This window comes from Odocoileus virginianus, chromosome 8 (assembly GCF_023699985.2).
Source record: "Odocoileus virginianus isolate 20LAN1187 ecotype Illinois chromosome 8, Ovbor_1.2, whole genome shotgun sequence".
NCBI lineage: Eukaryota > Metazoa > Chordata > Mammalia > Artiodactyla > Cervidae > Odocoileus > Odocoileus virginianus.
Window position 1 is genome coordinate 34,242,111 of NC_069681.1, and position 26,037 is coordinate 34,268,147.

Sequence of the window (26,037 nt, forward strand, 5' to 3'; positions counted from 1 at the left end):
ATTGATAATGGGATTATTCTAAAGCTACAGTCATCTGAAAATTATATTTCAAATATCAAGCAATTCAATTCACTCTTCTGAATGTTAATGTTAAAAATTTGTTAAACTTCTGATTTCTTTATGAAATTAAATCAGCCCCTTACCACCTGTTAAGCATGTGTACTAGAAAAGACTGACCACAACACACAAACTTTAGATTTTAAAAAGACTAGAAAGAGATGAGAAATGCAACCTTCAATTCTAGAGCACTGAATGTCACAAAGTGAAACTTTCTGAGGTGATATCAGGAACTTATTTGAAAACCAGGAGTCTGCAAACAGAATAAAGAAATAAAATGGGATGTCTTAAAACAAATGAGTCACACAGTGAGTTTATATTAAAGAGGGGCTCAGATAATGACAGAAAATCAATCAACAGACAACGAACACAATGAGATGTAATACAATAAGGTAGTGTTCAAATTTTTGGATGTTTTAGGAAAAAAAGGACTGAAGATTATCACTGTTAAGAGAAACAGAATGTATCACAAATGAAAGAGTAAATTCTCAGGCTGCTCTCATTATGAAAGCAATGAACTCTCAACATACTGTCTTTAGATTGGTTAAAAACCTGCCAGTCAAGCTGGCAGATCAAGTGGGGATGAGATTAGATGGGGCAGAGCCTGGCCACTGTGCCTCACAGGAGCAGAATGACCCCAGGCTGTCCTTAAGTCACCGCAAGTCTTAAGAATACCAGGTGGCTCAGATGGTTTGAAGACCTCACAATGGGAGTTCAAGCTCTGCGGTCCTGAAGCCAATCTGGGCATCGGTGGAAAGTGTTTGGGGAGGGGGAAACAAAGTCACTTCAATCCTCAGAACTGTGACTGGAAACTGCGAGGAGTGAAGGAATAAGTTGTATATGAAAAGAACAAACACAGAAAAGGGTTAATACAGAGAGCGTGACAGAAGGATAGAAGTGAGCCAGCTTAAAGTAATGACCCAGTGTCCCATCATACTATTCAACCAGGAAAATAAGAGTAAGGAGTGATAACTTAAAATGTCTGCAGTGGAATGCATGGTGGTGGTGGTGGTGGCTTAGTCGCTAAGTCAAATCCAACTCTTGCGGCCCCATGGACTGTAGCCCACCAGGCTCCTCTGTCCATGGGATTCTCCAGGCAAGAATAATGGAGTGGGTTGCCATGCCCTCCTCCAGGGGACCTTCCCGACCCAGGGATCGAACACAGGTCTCCCGCAGTGCAGGCAGATTCTTTACTGACGAGCCACCAAAGAAGCCCAGTGGAATGCAGTTATATCCAAATCTTTTCCCTTTGATATTATACATATCCCTGTGAATCTAGTCTGTAACTTTCTTAGTCATTTCCAAGAAAGAAATTAAAACTATGTTCTACATATACTAGCTATAAACTTATTTTTTATAGAAATCTGGGAGTTCTAATTTAAGCCATGGATGAAAAATAAAGCCCAATTTCATGCTTTAGATTCCTTCTTGATACCTCATAGAGTTGAAGACATGTATTAATTAAAATAAAACAAAACAATACAGAGCATGGGGAAGATGAAGCTTCTGTGTGGCACACAGATGAGATACCACCCAAACCCTTCAGCTAGCTCCCTCTTCCTTCTCTGGCCACACACCCTGACGAATCTTGCATCAGTTCTCATCCAACTGACTTTCCACTTAATCTTATTTTTCCTCTTGCATGACCAAGTCTCTTTCTGAAAGAAACAAAATATCTCTCCCTGCTTTTGACAAATCAGACTTCTTCATTTTCTTTTCTGCTGTTTTTGTCCTGCTATGGGCTCGACTACTGCTAATGTAATTTAAAAATAACACGGACAAGAAACTTGGCTAAAACTTTCATTAAAATTACCTTGAAAACAGACAATCTGGCTTCTTTTGTCTCAATGATCCATGTAACTGGCTTTTTCATCACTAAGGAAGTAGCTTTGAGATGGAATCTGACACCTGAAGACAACTGAATATGACCCATACTCTCAATATGACATTTTCCCTCAACTTTCTTCGGGAAAGAGGGGAGGTGGGGGAGGGGGGAAATCACACTTACAAGTCCACTTATGGCTACAATCCAGATGTAGGAACCAGAGGTGAAAAGCTATAAAAGAAAAAAAAAGCAACTAAAAATGAAATTCAACTGCTAGTCACAGCATATTTACTTTTACATAACTATAGTCATTACCATTTATGTTGTCTTAATTATATATATTCTTAATCTAAACAAACAGAGGATTACCAAATACTCCGTTATATAGAGGAAAATAATATACCAATTTTTCTTTTCTTTCCTCTTCTACCAAGACCTCACTCAGCTTTTCGATAGCCTAAAACAGATTGGTTGAAACCAGCTCATTCTTGTGCAAAGAAAAATAAGTGAAATTCAAGCACATTCTTGTTTACAAATGGACATTAACTAGTTTACACAAAGTAAAGTACTATATGGACAGAAATTATTAGCATTAACAACATAGAAAATATGTAGTCACCACCCAATGCTTAGTATCAAGTAATGACATATATTATAGTTCATATAATTCTCTTATTTCAATTTCTTATTATTGCTACTCTAGTTTTAGATGGAAGATGTCTGTCAGCATACAGGTCCATGCCCAATGTTGCTCTGCTGAACCACTGAGCCTCTCATTCCAGTTCGGCCCAGAAAAGAGCGAACCAAGTAACAGGCCTCAGAGTTCGTTAGTAGCAAAAGTAGTTAGAAATGGTCTCATGAAATCTCTGCCTTTTTCAAATCATTTACATCCAAGGATTGTGTTCAGGGTTTTTTTTTTTAAGTCATAAAACATCTCCCAAGTGTTTCTGCAAGAAAGAAAGATTTGCAGCCTAGTAACAGGATAATATTGGGACAACCGGTAAAATTTGAATAAGACTTTATCAATGTTATTTTCCCAATTTTGTTAACTGAACAGTAGTTATGCAAGAGAATGACCTTATTTATAAGAAATACATTGAAATATAATATTAATACTGAAATATTGAGAGAATAAAATGAAGTCACATATGCAGACTAAAAATAAAGATTTGTATCTTAGTGTTTGTTCACAAGTAGATCATTAGATCACTAGATAGGGAGTTTAAGCATTTCTGCTCATAGAGAAAGAAGCAGCTTCATTGCTGACATCAGTGCCAGATGAAAACCTCAAAGTCGTGCACATTTATCAAGGATAGACAGAAAAAAAGATACATAGAAAGAAGACAGATACAAAGGTAAGAGATGGCAAAGCACAGGTAAAAAGGAGTCTGACAAGCTGTGCTCTTGTGTTAGCTCATGGAGAAATGAGCACTGGCTGCAACTCTAATCCCTTGATCTAAAATTTAATCCTTTGATCGAGCATGGATGCTTGTTCAGTGTGAATGACTTTGAAAACAATAAGAATGAGAATTACATGGAAAAATATTTTTCTGTAGTCTTCTTCCAAAAGTACAGAAAACAATAACACTTCCGCAGCACTTGCTGTGTGTTTTCTCTCACTGCTGGGCTCCCCGAGGGGCAGATGCTGCACCTCAAGCTCGTCTCATCCTCCATGGCCCCCAGCACTGGGCAGCACACGGCTGGCTCGTGGGCCCTGTGCACTGCAATGTACCCAACAAATGTCTGTGCTCTCCTGATAAGGACTATAGTCATTCCATCACTCACCTATGGAGCGTCCCGGTGTCAAAAAGCTGCTGAGTAACAGAGGCACAGAAACGTGTGTGAAGGTTAGGAGGGGAGGGATGGTGGGGAGGAAACAGAAGTCTGGGGGATAAAAGGTTCACACTCACGTCAAGGTAGGGGAAGGGTGGGAGTCGATACTAGATGGGCAAGAAGAAATCCTGGATGCCATTTACACGAAAGAGTTTGAATTTTATCAAGAGGCCTGGGGCATCTCCACCTCTACTTTCTGCATCAACTTCTACCCCACCAAAAAAAAAAAAAAGGAAAAAAACGACAAAACAAAACCACTCATGATCTCAGAAAAACCAAAGGTGGCAGTCATACAGACATAAATTATTAATATTAGGAACCAAATGACTTAGTTTCCTATTACCTGTTCTGATTATGCCCCAAAACCCAATGCTACAATCTCTAAATCTTCAAATGACCCTGTAAAATAGATATCATTGTTCCCACTTTACAGATGGGCAAATGGGGGCTCAGAAAAAGTGATGGAAAAGGAAAATAATTACCAGAGCAAGTACTTAAACCAATGTCCACTTGGCTCCAAAGACTTGCCACAGTGCTCCACTGAATTCCTGCACTACAGGTAACGAAACAATGTTTTACACACTCAAAGCTGCTCTCTAACTAGAGTCAAAATGAGGACCAGAGGCTTCCATGACCCGACCCAAGTGTCAAGCTTGCGTATGCCATGTCAGAACTGGGACTTGGGTCTCTGCCCCTGGTCCAGGGGACTCTGCGACCACTGCATTCTGCCTTCTGTCGGGACATCTTGAAAAGAATTAAGCATGCCACTGCAAACTCTAGTAATAAGAGTAAAATGTAGAAATGGGCTCTTGGGTTATAAGAGTATTAGAGAGGACAAAGGTGAGTGTAAAGCTACATAGGCTGAGAGATGAGGAATAAACGTATTTCATGAGAAATGGTTGTAAAAGTGGTAAGGAAACACCCACCCCAGATGGGCCATTGATAACACGTGAGAGCAGACAAGAGAAGGTGGAGGAAATGCTAAAGGTTAAAAGGGGAGGGAGGAGGGCACTGTACAGTGACACTGGTATCCGGTTTGATGTGTGTGGGATAAGGAATGTTATGAGTATTGACAGTGGATCAAAAGGCCAAGCCACATATGGTACCACAGGAAACAGCAGAATAAAAGTTTACATTAAAAGGTGTGAGAGTGAGAGAAAAGTGACAGGTATAATGCTACAGGTAGAAAACTGAAAATCACACATATCTTCTATTCCTCGGCCTGGAACCTAGCAGAGAGCAATTAATATTCACTGAATGTTGGTGAAGACAATCTTTTTCGATTTAAGTCAAATAGTAAGTCCACTAATGGCCATCAGGTCAAACCATTTAGCGAATGGCGACAGTGCAATCAAGCCTGCGGCAGCACAGGAGTTACAGGGCTGGCAAAGCGCATTTGGTTCCTGCTTCAGAGCTTTATTTGTGACTCTGTATTCAATGAATTAATTTTGGCAGTGGCTCTCCACGTTCCGCCTTTGGACTGTTCTCATGTTTCCACTTCATGCTGCGATTTTTGAAAAAGTACTTACTCGCAATTGTACAACAAAATTAAAATATTTTCCACCGATACAAATTACAGTGAAAGCGCTTATCAGATTTCTAAAGGCTATGAAAGTATTCTAGTACCTTATATACCTTGATGTTCTTGTTCTGTAACACTTCCTTTGAACGTTTGATATAGATCATGAAGCCAAACTTATGGGAAAAAAAACTTTGTTTTCAAGGAGATCAAGTGAGAAAAAGACCAAAAAAAAAAAAAAAAAAAAAAAAAAGAAGAGAGAGAGAGATCTGGTTAAACAAATGTGAACAGAAAAATGTATACTGTACCTGTAGTCCCAATATATAAATCAGTGTCTTGTTTGTGATGGACAACGGGCCCAGAATATGTGCCACTTGGACTCTTGGGATGGAGCAGTAAAATGGTACAAAGAGAGCAAACACAGGTGCCAGGCTATGCAAACAAATAAAAAAAAAATCACTATGGTATAATGCTCAATTTACAACACCAAGGGCAAATGTATATCTGAAGTAACACTGCTTATCATTTTATTTCGTTCTGAAAGCATGATCTTAGATACGCAAGTTGGTTTCTACATGTACAATACATCCAAAATAATTTGTACATATATAGAATATTTTATGAGAACTCTTAACTATCTAATCTTCGTTAACTCTCCCAAAGCAATTGCAAAGTAGTGGTTTGGCATCTACTAATGAACTATCAGCACTGTGAGAAAATGTAAAGCTGATGCTACGTTTTCTTCTTATGAATGACTTGAAATCTGATGAAAGAAGTGAGACAAACCAAAATCAAGAAACATTACAGTTCATCATGGTAAAATGCAAAATCTTCATGTCAGACTTTGTCCAATTGTTTCACTGTAGCACCTGACAAGGCTTGTGTTCCTTTCCTCCCTTCCTCAAACGTCTTCCTGATTTTGTCTTAAAACCCTGCTTCTTGCTGGTTTACCCATGATTTCTCCCACCTCTCTTTTACCTTCTCCAGGGTTCCACTGAAGCCTTTTCTCCTTGTTCCAGTCTCTCTCTGGATAACCCTAAGCCCTTCTACGCCTTCAATCAAAAAAACCGAAGTGAGTCCCCAAGGTGTCTGACTGTCCCCTCACCTTGGCTGTGAAATTCTGATACCTTCAACTTGACATACCCAAAAGTCACAAACGTCTTTCTACATGAAGACTTGCTTCTCTTGAACCCATCTCCTAATACTGCCAACAGTATTTTCTTTCCCCAAATGCAGCTCTGATCATGTCACACCCCTGGTTAAAACCCTTCCTTCCACAGGCTCCCAGTATCCAAAGAGGAAATTCAAACATCAGGATGAACTAGCAAACCCTGTGATTCTTTCTTACCAGTGTGGTTTCCTACAACCATCCTCTTCTCCCTTCCCCTGATCTGGCCCTTCCCCTCTCACCCTCTCCCCGTCCAGATGCTCCCTGGGTACCTTAACCTCTGCTGACTACTCACTGATGCAGGTTATTCTTTCAACGCGAAAGTGTCTGCTGCACTTTTTCTGCTTAGGAAACTTACGCCTATGGTGTAAGACAGAGCTCAGCTCCTTCTCCCCAGTGATTTCTCCAACCCTCCTGGGGGTTAGATGCTCACCTTTGCCCTTGAAGCTACCCCAGTTTCACTGTTTGAGTGAATCAATGAATCAATCACCTGGGTGCTGTGTGAGAGGCAGCAGGCCAGGTACAGGAGCTCCATCAACACCTCTAAGTAGGAAGCAGCCCCTAACCTCAAGGAACTAGCTCCAGGATTGCAAACACACATTCCTACCAGGGTAAGGCAGGAGACATGAATGGGTCCTGTGGTTTGTACACACACTTAACACACATTCTTCACTAAACACTTGTTAATTTAATTAGTCTTTTATTTCCTCATATTTTGGATGAGTGGCATCACACAAAGAAATTATTGCATCATAAGAAAAATGCAAGAAATATTTTTCACTTCCACAAAGAAATGTTCTCATTACCATTTCTGTGGAAACAACAGGTCCCTCTAGAACATTTTCCCATCTTTGATAGAGAATATGTTATTAAAAAATCATCTACTGTCCCTTCTACTCTTAAACAAAACAAAAAGCCAACACATGTTGAAAATGAAGTAGATGGCAGCACTCTGAAACTTCTTCTATTGGTACTTGCTGAATAAATAAATTTCTCTTTAAAGTGGTAAAGCCATACAGCAGGATTTGTCTTTTGTTTTAAAGAGCCCCTTTTCTTGCTTTATTATTTTAATGGGATTAAGACATACAGTTTCATAGATACACTCAAACTATGGCCTGTTGGTTTCTTGGTAATAATAAGAAAACCCTATTTTGGTTGCACTTGGGAAGTTTCTGACTAAGGAACATGTCTTTAGGTACTCAATTTATAGAAGGTCTTCTGTTAACATATAGCAATAAATGTAAAGAGTGACGGTATAATAAAACATCTGAAGCAGAGTTCTTACTTGAGGGTACATTTCAATGTAAACTAAGAAATATTGATAGGAATTTTAATGACCACAGTTCATATCTTATATACCAATAGAAGAAGTTTCAAAATTCCTTAGAAGTTATTCATCACTATGTAGTTTTAAATGATGACTAAATACTAAACCACATCTACCCAATATACAAAAGCACATATTTCAGACCATGGTGGTACAGGCTGCTCTGTAGAAAATTTCCATTGCTATTTCTATACACACCGAGTGTTATTAGTCACTGACCAGTCTTTCTCTTTTCCTTATTTTACAACAACATTGGTTCTTTATACTGTCAACAGTAACTCAGCTTGACCTTTTCATATTGAGAACAGCTAACTTCTGGAAGTCCTATTTGGCTTAAGCATACAGGGCTGAAGTACAAAGGAATACACGATGTAAAGGATTCATTCACTAATGTCACTAACATTTGTTGAGTATCTCCTATATACTCACAACTGTGCTTGACAGAACAAATAAAATAGAAGCACTCAGGTCAGGTCACAAATGTCCATCTTGCATTTTCTATGGAAAAAGGACAGTGACTCCACTTTTATAGTACAACTAAAGAAATCCTGGTAACTTTCAACAATAAAAATAAGGTTTGTGAACTCATGAAACTATCTCATAGAAAACATCAACAGCATCTCAAAGGACAATTACCCTGGCAACCTCTTCTTTATATACTGACTACTCTAATACCAAAAAAAGGGGAGATCCAGTTTGCTAGAACATTTATTTTACCTAGACAAGTTCATAAAATGAAAATGCTTTACTTAACAAAAATTATTTTGAAAACTAAAAGATAAAAACCCCACCAGGATGGCTTTTCAACAAATTGAAAAACTTCTCAACAGTGTCTTCTTCAAGGCTTCTTCAATCCAAATTTTTTTTCTTTTTTCCCTTCTTTTTTATTTTTTAAATTATGAAGCATGATAACATATTTACAGGAGATTTGGAAAATACAGAGCAAAGTTACATATAGTTTCACTATATATTACAATTATTTTTTAAGTAGAAAAATTAAGATTTTTGGTTGTAGTTTCAACATCAAACTCTCAAAAATTAATAGAATGAACAGACAGAAAAGTAGAAGGATATAGCAGATCTGAAAAGCACTATGAACAACTCAACATAATTAAGATCTATACAAATTTCACACAACAACAGGATACAAATTCTATTCAAGTTCCCACAAACTATAAACCAGGAGACACTGTAACATATCCAGGGACATTAAACAAGGTTCAAAAATTTCATGGTCTAAAGGAGTCTTCAAACCAAGTTTTAAAGGAACTAGTTCTGTAAAAGTTTACCACAATGACCAACCAAATGATAAAATCTCTGTATTTCCCCCTCAGAGAATTTTTATACTAGGAGTTACCTTGGTGATCACTTAGTTGAGTACTTTTATTTTACATAGTGGCATGGGGTCCCAAAGAACTTGGGTGAGCAGTACTCTTCTGCTTGACAAGGTTTCTCTATGCATCTTCAGCATGGTAGAGCTTATAATAACCTCAATGGAATAATACACTGAGAGGCTAGAAGTCCTCAGCACTTTGACAGAATCCTGGAGTGGGAGGGTCTCTGAGGGCACAGAGTCACAAATCCCTACCAAATGATTCAACTCTCTCTACAACAGCTCTCCAAACAGACACCTGGTTTATGCAAGCACCTACAGAAGAGATGGATTTCCAAGGTGGCTCAGTGGTAAGGAATCCCCCTGCCAGTGCAGGGAGACTCCAGTTTGATCCCTGGGTGGGGAAGGTCCTCAGGAGAAAGAAGTGGCAACCCATCCCAGTATCCTCGCCTGGGAAACCCCAGACAGAGGAGCCTGGCGGGCTACAGTTCATGGGGCTGTAAAAGAGTTGGACATGACTGAGCACACAAAAACAAGAGGCAACGTGCCCGCTTTTTTTAAATGATCCCAACTTTTGAGAACTGCTTTCCTACCCTGATTTGAGAGCTGTCTCCTGTGACCTCCTCTTACACACCTTCCTTTTACCCTCTGGAGTTAGGAAGATTGACACATGCAACCTAAACCCTTTACTGTGATCATGAAGATAATGATCACATCCCTGCCAAGCCTGGACATGCTTAGTTCATTCCATCTTTCCTCCTAAGACCTGGGACCCAGAGCCCATACCTCCTGGGCAGGCTGCAGGTCATCCATGCCTTGGCAAAATGCAGTTTCTTGAGCTCACTGAGAACAGCCAGGTCATCTCTCGTATTCTGAGAGCTCTGTTTCCATTAATTTAGCCTGCAAATCAATCTGCATGTTGATATCCATGTGGCACTGTTGGTTTAAATTGAGTCGATTAAAACTTGAAGGTGAACAGCACAGGTCTGTGTGCGTAACAGGTGATTTTAGCTGTAAGACTCCCCCTTCACCCCCTCCCTTGTTAACATGGGTTCACGCAGTCACTGATCCAGTCGGTTGGTCTCCTGCCTAAAAACACCAACTAATCATTATACACATGCAAAAGAGCATTTTCCTCCACTCACCACAGAAACTTCTATTTCTTTCTCATTAAGCTGCTGATAAGATACAGAATGAGTAAACTACTCCCTGCACCAAGTTTCCAGACAGAATTGGCAAAATTGACTTTTTTCCTTAAAACATGTTAACACTCATACTTCACACGTAATATGGATACATCATCAGTAGCTATATTCCTTTTTTTTCCCCCCTGGTTAAGGTTTATTTCTTCAGTCTCTTCCAAAGAATTTTTTTTTAACTTAAATCTTTATAGAAAAATTTATAAAGTTCCATAGATATCAACAAGTCATAAATTCCAAGGGGTTTTTGGATAACCCTTTTCTTAAAAAAAAAAAGTCACTAACAGAAAAATTTCACTTCCCATTAAAAAAAAAAAAAAAGTGCACACGCACACATGAGGCTAACTGATCATTACTATGCTCAGTCACAGGGTGACAGAAAAAAAAAAGCCGCCACCATAAAAGGATGTCTGGTAATCTCCCTTAAAACAACATGCCAAGGTTAACCTACTTCAGTTTGGGCGAATACTGACTGCCGCCACACAGGGGCCCCAACAAGGCACCGAGAGGTAAGTAACAGATATTTTGCTTTTTCCAGCAAATTCTTGTAAGTTAAGAAAAACTTTGAAAGTCTAGTTAAGGTTTAAAGTAAAGGTAAAGAACCTTTTGAACAAAAAGCTATAAACACTTCTAACATCAGAAGTCTTATCATTTATACATTTGAGACTCGTTGGTGACTGGCAGTTCTAATAAGCTGATATTAAGCTAGGTGAAGGTAGTGAATCAGGCCAGAAATATCTTTGCCAAAAAAAAAAAAAAAAAATAGGGCTTACTTTGTATTTCTGTGTGAACTCACAATTACAAAAAACAGTATGAAGTAATCAGCAAATACTGCCAGTATTTCAGGATACTTTATGAAGAAAAGGAACAAAGTTAATGTAGAATGGAGCATTCCTACACATAAATGTACTGTGATGAAGTTATTCAGCACAATTGAAAAGTTAGTACATGTTACTATTTGACCACAGATCTATGTACATAAAAGTCTTTCCTGTATTTCTGTTACTTCTCTACTTTTATACTTTCTATTATTTCTCAGGATAGAATCTCAGCAGTCAAATTCCTGGAGCAAAGGGTACACATTTAAAAAAAAAAAAAAGAACTTTAGTTAAAATTGATATTTTTCAGTTTACAGAAATATTTACTCTCCCACCAGTGGCAGACAGTCTGGGCTTCACTGCTTCTCTGACAAAATGAGTATTTTAATTCTAAATATAAACTATTAATCTAATAAGTGAAAAAGGAACAGCGCTTGTTTGCTTTATGTTTATCTGAAGATCAGAAAGGCTAAACACAGCTTGGTATTTTCTTCCTAGAACTTCTGTATGCATAAAAAATATCACAAAACAATGAACTAGGTGCAGTGAACTGCCAATATTTATGTCCAGGTTGGGAACAGAGGTGACAGAAACTCTTGGTAACAGGTAACCTGTGCAGAGACTTCCTTTAAAGGAGGGTGTGCTTTTTGAAGGGGAGGGTCTTGCTCCAAGTACGATACAGGATAGTGGTTAAGAGCATGGGCTCTGGAGTCAGGCTTGCCCTCTCTTATTTACTAGTTGCGTGACCCTGGACATGGTACTTCTCGGGCTTCATCTACCTCACTTGTAAAATGGGGAGTAACCATACTGCCCGGTCCTTGGGTGTCATCGTAAGTGCTATATAACACTGATTGTCATAGAAAGTGCTGGAAAACTGCCTGCTAGCCTTGGCCTCTCCTCCCTCTGCCCATTAAACCACTGAAGGATGAATCCAATAGGCAAAGTTTCCCTGCCCTACCACTTCTGTGGTCATTTTCTTTTTCTTTAATTTTTTTCGAGATCTTTAGAGAATATTTCACATGGAGACTGAGTCTATGGATGTCTACACCTAACTGTGCTGCCTGGCTGGACTCTGCATCTGCTAGGATTTCAGTGCATGTTTTCTCTTGGAGGGGTTAACTGCAGTTCTTGGACATGACACTGCAAAAAGCACACGGCTCCAGAAAGCATCCTCATTCACTAGGCTCATATATCGTGTGAGTGGTAGGAATGTCTATGATAAATTACTTTCAACTGGCTTCTGAGAGCGTCTCAGTAACATGACCAGTCATTTAATGGAATAAATATTAACTCAGGTCACTCTATGACTTTTATTCATTTATGCTTTCCATAGGCATTGATTAGATATCTGCAGCTGGTCAGACCTGAAACATTCTAGGGGATAACATGAGATAAAATCTGCACCCTTTAAAACTTTACAACTAAAAAAAGAGTTCTCCAGCCAGTAAAGGAGTTTGGCAGGGACAGGAGTCTCTCTGCTATGGTTACGGGCCCCCTGCAGCTGCTAAAATGTCCCAGTTGTGCATGTGCTAAGCATGTGTAGTATCCCCCAGTGCATACGGCTTCCCAGCCTCCCAAGAAGTTTGTAAAACACAGGCATTCAATGGCAGATGAAATAACTAACATGTGAAAATCCCTTGAAAAACAACAGAGTTGACAAAGATCCTTGTGGTATCTGGAAAGCCTGAACAGAGAAATAAAAATATTCTGTTAAATATCTGCAAATACTTAACAAGCGTAAGTCGTCCTAGGTATTCACCATCTTTTGGTGGAAATTTCAGTCCAAACTATTTTCATAGACATTCTGTTAAAGCTAGTAAAGTCTAAATTTACTTATGAAACTTTTACTTGCATTAAAATATGCTAGAGATAAATTAATGACAGCAACTTATTCTCCTCCTTCCCTCTCTTGTCCTGTCTCCCCAGCCCTTCTCTTCCCTCTGGTGCAGGCAGGTGTATGAGCTGGTATGTGTTAAAAGTTCTGAGATGTCTTCCTATTTTACTTGTTTCCTACCAATAACATCAGATCATGCTGGAAATAGGAGCAGAGGCTAAAATGTATTACACTGAATGTCATTCCTGGAGCTGATCTGCCGGGAGTAAATCCTGACACTTAACAGCTGTGTCTTGAGGCAAGACTCGTAAGCGCTCTGTTCCTTGGTTTCACCACTGGCAATGTATTTGGGAAAGCTTTGTGAGGGTCTGGGAGTGAATATACCTAGGGTGCCCAGGGCAGTGCCTGGGACACAATCTATGCTGAATACTACTGGTTACTTTTATTCATTAAACGCACCCTGTAGTCTAATAAATAAACTCCAATTGGGGATCAAGAAAGCTGGGACTCTGCTACTTCTTAACGGATATTTACTGAGCACCAATGATGGGCCGGTTGGAGATAGCACCAAATTAACACAGCCGCCACTCTCAGGACTTCACAGGCTAGCAGGAAACAGGAAAAACAAAACAAAAAAAAAAAACAGTACGGATGCTAGTACAGGGCACAGGGCCCTGGCAAGGGCGCCCCACGCTGCCTTTCTGCAGGGCGGGGCAGGTGCTGTCGAGGGAGGAGAGGACAGGACAGAATCAGGGAAGTGTCTGGGAGCAGCTGATTTTGAACAAAGGCCTGAAGGAAAGAAAGCAGGAGTGGAGGATGCAGGCCGGGGCCCAGGAGGCGCCAGAGAGAAGGAAGAGGATCAGAAAGGAAGAGAGCTGTGAGAGAACACAGCCTATTCCAGCAGGGACCGAGCTCGAGGTCACGGGAGGGAAGGCGGCCAGAGATCCAGCTAAAGAGGGAAGCGGAGCCTGATCACGAAGGAAACTGTGCGTCACTACAGACAGCATGCAGTCTGTCCGGGTCCAGAGGGCACCGTGTGAACCAGCGGGGGCTGCAGCTGCAGCTCCAGAGAGAAGTGAGGGAGGCCTGAGACAGGCAGAGCAGAGGGTGCAGCACACACACAGGTAGACAGACAGACACACAGAAGGGCGCGTGCAGGGGGCAGGGAGGAGGGGTGCAGCAGGCCGAAGGCCCAGGAACCACTGACTGGCAGGAGGCAGGGGGTGACAAGAGGACGCAGAGGCCTGGGCGCCTGAGTGGCCCCTGGCTTGGCACCTGTCCTGGCACCTGTCCTGGGGGGAGGACCCCTGAGCGAGAGATCTAATCTCTCTGGAATTCCCTTCATCCATAAAGTAAGGATATGTAACATTTCTGACTAATTTCTACGAGATAACAGAGATGAAATGCAAAATCTGAAACTCCCTCAGACTTTAAGGAGAAAAGGTACATATTATTTCTGGAAACATTTTGGATTCAGGAGATAAAGGTTAATACTGACTCAGCCCTTCTTTATAAGAAGTCTTTATATATTTATACACATATATTTATGCAGTTGATTATCTTGCATATAGGTCCAATCATGCCACATGGAAATGGCCTTTGTCTTCCTTACACTGAAACGCATACTAGGGTGGGAAGAATGTTTTTTTCTTCCAGTTCCTAAACAATATGCCACATATTTCGAGTCCTCAGTGCTACTACCTCCTCTGTCTTCATCTCTGAAGACCTCCATATCATTCGAGTCAGTATTCAAGTTGCCAAAAAGCCACAGGAGGAATAAATAATCAGTGAAAGGTGAAAGAAAAATAGCCAGACTACATAAAACCCCAAATGTGCAAGTGGGTGTTTAAGCAGGTAACACAGGTCAGGCACCTTTCACTTTCCCATCAGTTCTGACGTACGCGTTTACAGAAGGTGCGGCGTCTCCATGGGGTTCAGGACACCACGGAGGCACAGAGAGGAAAGGACAGGCCAGCCAACACTGAGGTGTTTTTCGTTTCTGAAGATGCACCCCACGCACTGGCCTGTACCTGACCCTGGGCAGATCTACCGGGAGGCAGTCAGGACCAGACCATGTCCTGGGGTCAGCCGCAGGGTCACCCTTCCACAGACCAGAGAAAGCAAGTGAGCTCCCCGGGAGGCAGGGAGGAGAGCTGCCCTCAGACACACTGACCGCAGAAGACAAGACTCCTGACAAAGACGCGCCGGCGCACTGGGGTGGGGCGGGGTGGGGGGGCAGTTTCCCTTGGAGACATGGAGGCAGCCATCAGCCTGCTTTCTGGACGATGTTCCCTGGACACCCCCCCCCCCCCCAAAATCAATCTTGGACACAGCTACCAACTTAGGACTCAAAGTTGGTTGGGTCAGTGGGACACCTGATAGCATGGGAAGATTTCTTTGACTAGGTTATCGGGTATGGACTGACATCACAGCGGTTCAGAGTGGCCTGGAACAGGCGCCTGGCCACGCCAGTGACGGGAAGCAAGGCTGGGCCTGTGCTGTTCACCGCTCGTCCGTGCCTTGGGGCTCTTTCCACAATCAGAATGACAATCAGGAATGACTCTCCTGCTCCTGTTTTGCAAGGTGGGCTTCCCTTGTGGTCCAGTGGTAAGGAATCTGCCTGCTAGTGCAGGAGACGCAGGTGTGATCCCTGGGTCAGAAAGATTCCCTTGAGGGCAGGGCAACCCACTCCAGTGTTCTTGCCTGGGAAATCCCAGGGACAGAGGAGCCTGGTGGGCTATAGTCCACAGGGTCGCAAAAGAGTCAGATGTGACTCATGACTAAATTTTGCAGGGCAGTAGGGACACACAACTGCTCGAGTGGTTTCTCACCTTGAAGCAGGTGAAAAACATCCCTGGGTGATTGCCAGGCCCCGGTGTGCGACACTGGACCAGGTTCAGATGTACCTGTTCACTTAGCTTCCAGAACACGAAGGCTTTTCCAAGCCCCTGACAAATACATATAAAAATCAGGTAACTGGAGGAAGCAGCAATGATTTCTTTCTTCCATGGAGTATGTTTGTCCTCATGCGTGCTAAGCTGCTTCAGTCGGGTCTGACTCTGTGCGGCCCTATGGACTGTAGCCTGCCAGGCTCCTCTGTCCATGAGATTCTCTAGGCAAGAATACTGGAGTGGGTTGCCATGCCCTCCTCCAGGGAATCCTCCCAACCTAGGGATCGAACCTGCGTCTCTTATGCCTCCTGCACTGGCAGGCGGATTCTTTACCACTAGCGCCACCTGGGAAGCTCAAGTGTTTGTCCTCAGAGGCGCCGAACAGCCTCAGCCTGCTGTCCTGAAACATCTGCGCTCGTCTGTTTCCCCAGGAGACAGAATCCTTGTCCCTTTGAGTCCGGAGCCTTTCTCTGCCCATCCCTTTCCCAGGGACTTTCTTTTCCCCCACTTAGAAATCTTTCCTCAATCTTAACCCTCTTCAACAAAATAACCAAAGGACAGTGTATCAACAGAAATCAAAGAATCGGATCAGACAGCACACATCATTTAACAACAGTCAAACATCATTTGCATCTGCACGTCCACTCTGGGGCCCCCTGGGTTGTTTTTGAGAGCGGCTCCAGGAACTTCCTCTCTGGTGCAGGTCACTGTGGGCACTTTGACTCAGACCATCTCGACGTGTAAACACGGTCCTGAGCAGACTTCACCTCAAAGACAAGTCACCTCTTAGCAATGATCCTGTCAGCATGCTTTGACCCATTTGGTTCATTGATTAAGGCCTGAAATTAAGCAAAATTACTACAAGATGAAGCCCTTCTCATTTTAAGTGTTGATGATTATTAAGTGAATACATATTAGGGGTAAAGGTGACATTTCAGGAATCTTAGAGCTAAACTCTAAGAGCCAGTATTCTAGCATTTACTAGATCTTTGAATATAATGAAGACTTTATTCTGCTTCTGCCACAAATAAAAGCTAAGACACTAATTATCCAAGCAAGTAAGCTGAGACTGCAAAAAGTATGTATTAGTACCCTGTGAAAAAAAATCACAACTGCCTCCAAGTTGGTATCCAGGGTAAATATTTCTAGAGTACAAACCACACTAGCTCTTGGACAGTTTTCTGAAATACTAATAAATGAGTTTTGAGGGGGCTTTTTATTTTTTCCTTTCTGTGGCTAGAAAGAACATGACAGTTCATGTAAACATGTCCGGTTATGCAAAAATGAGATGATAGTGTCTTAAGAAATGCTCGCTAACCTAACTAGTAAGGAAATCAATCTACAGAAGACCACACACACAGGCCCACTCCCCAAAACATAAGTAAAAATACTTTGGAGGATATTCATATTTTGCTGTGAAAGAACTTGCTGTTAAATGTTAGGATAATAGTAGAGTTAAAAGGATCAATATTGAGTGACAGAGACAAAACTGAGACAGCTTCCTTTGCTTATTAACACAAACTTTAAGAGGCCTGGAACGGATGGCTGCCCAGTGGCTCCCTGGGTGGAACCTGAATAAGGACCCACACTTCCCACAGCCCAGGTACATCTGCGCCCTCAGGACAACCCTCATCCTTTCAGGAGTAAGGCATGGAGGACAGCTTAGCAACACAGCACGTCTTTTCACCAGAAAGCTTTACAATGAAATTATAATTTTTAGAGGTTCAAGTACTCTAAGGAAAAAAGATTTAGAGTAAGCACCTCTTCGTGTTTTTCTCAAAGCAATAAAAGGGCGAGCCATAGGACTCTCAAGTACAACTCAGTATATTTAACCTCAATAACACAACAGATGCTGTTATGTTAACAATTATGAAAAATGTTTAAAATTCAGTGTAAAATAAACAAAGAGGTAAAGAAAGGAACAATTTGGTTATGACTAAAAGAGGGAGGATTAGAAACAGTTAAAAGGGGAATTTGCAATGCAAAGGTTGATAAAGGAGCACTGTAACACAAAGAGCAAGCAGAACCTGGGTGTGTCAATGATATAACACCTAATTCGGACAAGAGCACATTCCCAGCATCCATTCGTCATCAGGTGTAGGTCCTCAGACATTAAAAGGTATTATGTCTGAATTTTCAGGATCTGCGTGTGGAGGGAGCACTAGAAAACCATTTTTCCTGAATAAAAGCACGGAGTGAGTCAAGGTTCAGGAAAGTAATCCTGAATCCTAAAAGGATTAAAGGAAGAGACAAAATAGGGTTTCTGAGGGGATATAATAACAAATTGGGATTGCCTGATATAGGAACAGGATAACAGTCAAATATGTGAAAAGATTTTTCTCTTAATTTGAAAAAGATAAAATGGACTAGATAAAGATAATGGACTATAGCATTAATAATAACACTGGGTAAACACCGCCAAAGGTAGAGCTGTCAACCGATGGAATCGACCTTCCAGAGGTTGCTAAAGAGCCGAACACACACATTTCGGAATAGCCCACATTCCCCTGTACCGAGCGCCTCCGGGTCAGCCCACGGGCGCGGCCCCCTTGTGCAAGGGCCTTTCTCTGACCTGGGACGGCCCTCTCTGCAGCCTCCCCTCAGGGCTCTATGACACAGCGGCCACCGGCCTGGCCTCGACCTGGGAAGGCGCTTCTCCTGGAACGGGAGCCCCGCCATCTGCTGGAAGAACCGGCCGCCCACTCCGGAGCGGCAAGGCCACGTGTGCCCCAGCTGTCTGTGCACAGGTGAGGACGGCCCTGACGCCTCGACCACCCTGAAACCACAGACTCTCGGTTCTCGAGAGGCAGCGTGGAGTGGCTGCCCCTGCCGAGCATTGGATGGGATAGGAGGCTGGGAGCCAGGTGGGGAGGGAGAAGAATCCAGTGTGTCCTCTACCTTCTCTGAGAGGGGTTGCCTTGAGGGCAGAGTAGGCAGGTGCTGGCCACACCTGGCTGCCAGGGCAGCTGGGAGGGGTCTTCCAGATGTCACTTAAGGTGGGTGGCCAGCAACGACTCAGGCCTGAATCTGAATAAAGAACACTCAGGGGTGAGCCCTGAAACACAGGTCAGAGGACAGGCTTTGGCAAGAACAGCTGAACTGTAAATTTTTCCTCACATTAAAAGGAAGAATTTACCTATTTACTCATTTAGTAAGTTAATTCATGTTTGGTGTTAAAATTGAGAAGGTATGAATGAAACTCAAAATTTACTTGTACAAAATGATGCACTGGCTTCTATATCCATGCACGGATATGTGTGTAAATAACTGCTTTTCTTCCTTCCAAAGTGGCCTGACATGGAATCTGCTTTCTCTACTTAACATTATTCCCCGTCAGGAAACAGGCATCTATGTGGCCATGTCCTATTCCACTACAGGGCCATAAACTAACCAATTCCCTAATGAAGGACATTTGATTTGGTTGCAAACTTTCACTCTTAAAATTTGACACTGTGTTAAACATCTTTTCCTTAGGATAAAATGTTCTGAAAACACTGCCTTTTGTGTTTCATCCATCAAAAGACACTTATTTTTGATGGATGCTCCTGGATGCTGTACTTGGCTCAGTGAAGCAGTTGGCCATGCTTTTACAAGTGGTGGGCAGTGACACATTCTCAGAGTCAGTGTAACTTTCCTAGCATCTACAGCCATCATTATTCATATGGAGGATTAGCAGACTCCACGGTGTTGGTGTTGCTGTTGTTGTTTTTTCCCACCATGTATTTTCAAAGGCAGTTCCCAGGAACCTGCTTTGGAAGATTCCTCAAAATAAAATTTAAATGTTGAGATTTTCAGAAAAAATTTTTTTTCACAAAAATTCAAAAACCAAAGGTAGCTCTTGATGCCTGTTCCTGCAACCTGTGCCTGGAATTTCCACCTGTGTCCAGTCTGTTTCTGCAGAGTTGCTTCCCATACAAAACCTTTCCCAACTAATGGATAAAGTTTCTTCTCTCTTTATTTCATAATTGCAATTCTACGATTTCCCTTTCAAGAATCACTCCATTCCCGCCCCCCCCCACCCCCCGACCAAAACACATAAAATATAAAGCCCAATAAGTATTATTGGGTGGGTTTTGTTTGGATTTCTAATTCATCAATAACTCCATTTATTTTTTATTATTTTCTTCTATTTTGGGGGTGGGGGCAAACTCAGTTCTTTTCTAGCTTCTTGAGCTATATATTTAACTTAAGTTATTTAACTTAGCTACTTTCAATTTTTTAAGAAATAAATGCCTTCAAGGCTTTTGCATCAATCTTGGGTTAACTCTTTAGCTGCACTCCACCGTTTTATAATACTTTTGTCTTTTCGTTCTAAGATCTTCAAAATCTGCATTGTGATTTCTTATTCCGTAAGTTCCCTAGAAAAATATATTTCTAGAGTCCAAATTGATTCTTTAACTTATTTTTGATTTCTAATTTAGTCGCACTGTACTACTCACAAGGAACGTGAACTGCTGTTGTGTTATGTTGTGTTAGTCGCTCAGACGTGTCCAACTCTTTGCAACCCCATGTACTGTAGCCCGCCAGGCTCCTCTGTCCATGGGATTCTCCAGGCAAGAATACTGGAGTGGGTTGCCATTTTCTTCCCCAGGGGATCTTCCTGACCCAAGGTTTGAACCTGGTCTCCTGCATTGCAGGTGGATTCTTTACCACCTGAGTCACCGGGGAAGCCCTTACTCACCAGGAATGTGAGCTGTTTGCTAACGATTTCCTGAGACTTTGGAGACACGTCTCATAACTGAGTACAAGGTCAAACCTGCAAAGAATTCTAATGTGCTTTAAGCACAAATTCTGTTAGCATTTAAGTCCTGCTGGGTTAATCTTCTCTTTTTTACCTATCATGTTCTAATAAAAATGTGTTAAGCTCTCATTACAGTTGTGGATTTGACAATTTCTCCTTTAAATTCTGTCAAATTTTGCCGTTACATGTAAAATTTATGATTATTTTTATGTCCTTGAATACTAATACTGTTCCTTTGAACTTGTGTAGTGATTTTTTTGTTTCTATTAATATTGACTGTGCTTTGAATTCTACTTTTTTCTGATGTTACTATTGCTACTCTAGCTTTCCAATGGTGGATTCTTTACCACTGAGCTACCAGTATACGGCTGGATTATTAAAAATCCAAACTGACAGTCTCTGTCTTTTAAGCGGTGAGTTCAATGGTGGCTCAGATGGTAAAGAATGTGCCTGCAATGCAAGAGACTCTAGTTCGATCCCTGGGTCAGGAAGATCCCCTGGATAAGGGATTGGCTACCTACTCTAGTATTTTTGCCTGGAGAATTCCATGGACAGAGGAGCCTGGTGGGCTATAATCCATAGGGTCACAAACAGTCAGACACGACTGAGCGACTGACGCTTTCACTTTCGACTTTTGGGGCTTCCCTGGTGGCTCAGATGGTAAACAATTTGCCTACAATGCAGGAGACCTGGTTCGATCTCCTGGGTTGGGAAGATCTGCTGGAGAAGGCAATGGCTACCACTCCAGTATTTTTTTTTTAATTTACTTATTTTTAATTGAAGGATAATTACTTTACAATGTTGTGTTGGTTTCTGCCATACATCAACATGAATCAACCATAGGGGTTGTGTGTGTGTGTGTGTGTGTGTGTGTGTGTGTGTGTGTGTTCCTTCTTGAACCTCCCTCCCGCCTCCCTCCTTATCCTACTCCTCTGCTTGTCACAGAGCCCCGGTTTGAGTTCCCTGAGTCTTACACCAAATTCTACTCCAATATTCTTGCCTGGAGAATCCCACGGACAGAAGAGCCTGGCGGGCTACAGTACACGGGGTCTCAAAGAGTCGGACACGACTGAGCAACTAACACTTTTTCACATCAATGTATTTAAATTTGTCGTGACACTTTTCCTATCTTCTTATTTTGGTTTTGCAACCTACCATTCTCATCCTTTGCTTTTCCCCAGAGTCTCCTTTCCTGTCTTCCCTTGATTAATAAAAAGTTCTACTTCCTTTTTTGCTCCCATTTGCTTTAGGTTGTATTCCTGATTAACCTATCAACACTGTAGGTAATACACACCTATGACATTAGTGCAGTCCTCTCAGAACCGCCTTGTTCTGTTGGTATCACTGTTTGAAGATTGTTACAGAACTTCCATTTCATTTAATACAGCAGTTGGAGATGCAGATGTCTAGTCAGTGCTTTGATAAGGCTACAAACAGTTCTTTCCTTTAACATACAGTACCATCATTACTAGATATGTTGACTTCTCCCTCAGTTACAGTGAACTTTCAGATGAGATTTGTGCATAGAGACCTACCACAAAATTATTTTCCTTCTAAAAATAACTTTACAGGGGACTTTCCTGGCAGTCCAGTGGTTAAGTTTCCACACTTCCAAAGTAGGGGGACTCGAGTTCAATCCCTGGTCAGGGAACTAAGATCCCACATGCCATGTGGTGTGGCCAAACAAACAGAAAAAACTTCACAGAATTTATTGCTCTGCTGTTTCTTAGTTTTATCGAAGTTCATCCTTATATATGGATTTTTATTATAGGAGTTTTTCACTTTTCATCTTAGACACTATTTATACTAAGAAAAGAGGTAGAAGTAATCCAGGTATTCATCAAGGGGGTAGGGAAGCAAATTATGCATTAACGCTGGAACACTTCAGAATACATAAGGTCTAATACACAGATCAGAATACATGAGATCTACACATAGGACAAAGACAGACTACCCTGATCCATGCAAAGTAAATGAATAAAACAGAACACAGAATGCCATGCGTGTAATTTTTCCTACTGTGTGCACATGTAAGAATGCACACTGCATACATCAGTGGGGCACCTGCAGAATGATACTCTTTAACATTAATTTAAAATTCTCCCCTCAAAGGACTTTTTTCTTTTTCTTTTTGTTTCTTTTTCTTCTTTTTTTGTTGTTTTTGTCATGGTTGCCGTGGTCATGGTCTTCTTCTTCTTCTTTTCTTAAAGAAAACCTAACTTTCAGTTCCTAACAAAGGCCTTAGCTTGTTTCTCATAATTTTTGGGTTAACACAAATCAGACTACTGTGGTAAGTTCGTATTTCGCTACATAAATGTGTGACTGATTTCATTTCCTGGCAGTGATATGCATTTGACAAAAAAAAAAAAAGTCCAACTGATATTCAATTTAAAAGCAAAGTTTTACGCTTTCTGAAGTGTGGGGTGCTTTACGTGATTTTACTCTTTACCAGATAATGATCCAAAAAAACGAAGGGGAAATTTCTGCCTAAAAAGTTAGTGCATTCCCTTGTCACAAAAATACATTTGCCCTATTTAAATGGTTCTATTTCCTTTGCCAGAGCTTTGCCAAAATGACCAAATTTTAAGAATAAAAACATAAATTTCAGTCTCTGCTCCTGTTACAATATAGTATTGTAACCACATGACATACAGATTTTTGAAAATTATATAAATCTTGACATTTTAAGTTAGATCTCAAGGAGTTAGTTTATATCACTTTTAGTTAAATATGCTTTTTGTTTTATTTATATTTTAAAACTTTTAAAATTCAAAAAAATTTTTTTTGGCTTCACTGCTCAGCATGTGGGATCTTAGTCCCCCAACCAGGTATGGAACCTGTGCTCCCTGCACAGGTCTTAACCACTGGATTGCCAGGGAAGTCCCTAAAAATGCTTTTTTTTTTTTGATTGTCAATCTTTATTTTAATGTGCCTTTAAGGCTATAAATTTCCCTATAATCAGAACTTTTAGTTGTATTCCACAAATTGGTGGCACTAGTGGTGAAGAACCTGTCTGCCAATGCAGGAGATTTACAAGAATGCTTTTAATAAAACATGCCCTTCTTGTTTTTTTTAGAGACCCTGAACACCACTGACGGATATAAAAATGGACAATTTTACTACACCCTCTGCAGCTTCTCTGGAAAGCGACTGTGATCTCTATGACCACCACCACACAGCCAGGATCCTCATGCCACTGCATTACAGCATCGTCTTCATAATTGGGCTTGTGGGAAACTTACTGGCCTTGATTGTCATTATTCAAAACAGGAAAAAAATCAATTCTACCACTCTCTATTCAACCAACTTGGTGATTTCGGATATACTTTTTACCACGGCTCTGCCTACACGGATAGCCTACTATGCACTGGGCTTTGACTGGAGAATCGGCGATGCCCTGTGTAGGATAACTGCTCTTGTGTTTTACATCAACACATATGCAGGTGTGAACTTCATGACCTGCCTGAGCATTGACCGGTTCTTTGCTGTGGTGCACCCCCTGCGGTACAATAAAATAAAAAGAATAGAACACGCGAAAGGCATCTGCATATTTGTCTGGATTGTGGTATTTGCTCAAACACTCCCGCTACTCGTAAACCCCATGTCAAAACAGGAGGCTGAAAGGACCACGTGTATGGAGTATCCAAACTTTGAGGAAACCGAGTCCCTCCCCTGGATTCTGCTTGGCGCCTGTTTCATAGGGTACATAGTTCCGCTCGTCATTATTCTCATCTGCTATTCTCAAATCTGTTGCAAGCTCTTTAAAACTGCCAAACAGAACCCGCTAACTGAGAAATCTGGTGTCAACAAAAAGGCTCTCAACACAATTATTTTTATAATTGTTGTGTTTGTTGTATGTTTCACGCCGTATCATGTTGCGATTATTCAACACATGATCAAGAAGCTTCGTTTTCCTGGTCTCCTGGAATGCAGCCAAAGACATTCATTCCAGATATCTCTGCACTTTACAGTATGTCTGATGAACTTCAACTGCTGCATGGACCCTTTTATATATTTTTTTGCATGTAAAGGGTACAAGAGAAAGGTCATGAAGATGTTGAAACGTCAAGTCAGTGTATCAATTTCCAGTGCTGTGAGGTCAGCCCCTGAAGAAAACTCACGTGAAATGACAGAAACTCAAATGATGATACATTCCAAGTCTTTAAATGGAAAGTAAAAGGAAAGGAATCTTGGATTTATACCAAAGTAGACTGTATGTTGAATTTTGCAAGACTTTTCTTATAACAAGTGTTAGACTTCCCATTAGGATTCTTTTGAATTCCTTTCACTGGGCACTATTTCCCACCTCCAACTTGGAAGTAAATGGATATATTTTTACACTCAAGAACAACATTCAGCAAAATTCTCATTTGTAAATGAAATAGTATACCTTTAAAAGGGAGGGTATTTTAATAAGTCTCAGTGTAAAAAGAAAAGTTTTGTGTTAACAAAAAATTAAATCATTAAGGTTCCTCACCAATAATTCAAAAAAAGAAAAAAAGACTATTCAAATTGTATATTGCCAGTGTAGAAATGTTAATATTGTAATATTCCCTTTCTCTCTCTTTTTTTTTTGTATAACATATCAATTCATGTTTCTTTCAATCTTAGACTTTACCTCCTTGATAATAACCATTTTTTTCCCTGAGTCATAAATTTTCATCTCAAGAAACTTGTTTTTGAATAAAGAGCTAGATGCTACAAAATTATGAGTATGTCCTTCAATGCTCACTGTGAACTCTCAGCAAAAGTTACACAGAAGAGGACACTAGCAGCAGGCAGATTTTGGAGCAAAGCCTTATGATGATGATGGTGATAAAGGCAATGAAAGCTCTTCCCAAGCAGCCAGCACAGCGTTCATGGGCCACTGCCAGGAACATGACAAGGATCTCATATGGAAAGAGGGTACACTTGCTAAGCGCTTCTTGAGAGTTAAAAAAAAAAAAGCAAATAGCCTTGGTTTTTCTTGGGTCCCTAGGGGATGGTATCTTATTTATACAGAAGTCGGCAGTACCCTGTATCTGTATTTCAGTGGGTTGGGTTACCAGGAAGGGTAGGGAGGATGAGCAGTGGGGGTTTAATTGTGGCTTGCCTTGTTAAGATGGAGAGTAAAATGGAAAATCATGAACTTCAGAGTCACCAGGATTCTTTACAACATTATCATTGTTTAGTCACTAAGTCATGTCCGACTCTTGTGACCAAATAGAAATACCTCTGTATAACCTGGTTTCAATTTCTGGGTCAGGAAGATTCCCTGGAGAAGGGAATGGCAACCCACTCCAGTATTCTTGCCTAGAGAATCCCAAGGACAGTAGCCCACCAGGCTCCTCTGTCCACAGGGTTGCACAGAGTCGGACATGACTGAGCAGCACTTTCTTTACAAGTAGCAAGGCCTCCCCAAGTACAGTAACCCATCTGCTGGCTCAGATTTGCTTTACTGGATCCCTCAACTACCTCACGACAGTACCTATGTTAGCAATGACTCCACATTT

The 26,037-nt window shown here is 41.2% G+C and overlaps 2 protein-coding genes across 4 annotated transcripts in view; one reads left to right on the forward strand and one right to left on the reverse strand.

The window, feature by feature from the left end:
- UBAC2 (UBA domain containing 2) overlaps positions 1–26,037 on the reverse strand; it is a 164,850-nt gene that overhangs the window by 57,921 nt on the left and 80,892 nt on the right. The window contains exons 5-6 of one of the 2 annotated variants that reach the window (XM_070471459.1): positions 5,543–5,666; positions 2,066–2,113 (exon numbers count right to left, since the gene is read on the reverse strand). In XM_070471459.1, coding sequence (XP_070327560.1) covers positions 2,066–2,113; positions 5,543–5,666 — 172 coding nt within the window. The remainder of the gene's footprint in view (positions 1–2,065; positions 2,114–5,542; positions 5,667–26,037) is intronic. The other variant, XM_070471457.1, reaches the window with a different exon arrangement.
- LOC110140249 (G-protein coupled receptor 183) lies at positions 10,661–25,251 on the forward strand. Of its 2 annotated transcripts, XM_020898577.2 has the most exons (3): positions 10,661–10,770; positions 18,398–18,551; positions 23,622–25,251. In XM_020898577.2, exon 3 carries the CDS (start codon positions 23,652–23,654, stop codon positions 24,720–24,722), a length of 1,071 nt encoding a protein of 356 aa, XP_020754236.1. In that variant the 5' UTR covers positions 10,661–10,770; positions 18,398–18,551; positions 23,622–23,651; the 3' UTR covers positions 24,723–25,251. The 2 variants fall into 2 exon arrangements, with proteins under 2 accessions (XP_020754236.1, XP_020754235.1); XM_020898576.2 differs by lacking the exon at positions 18,398–18,551.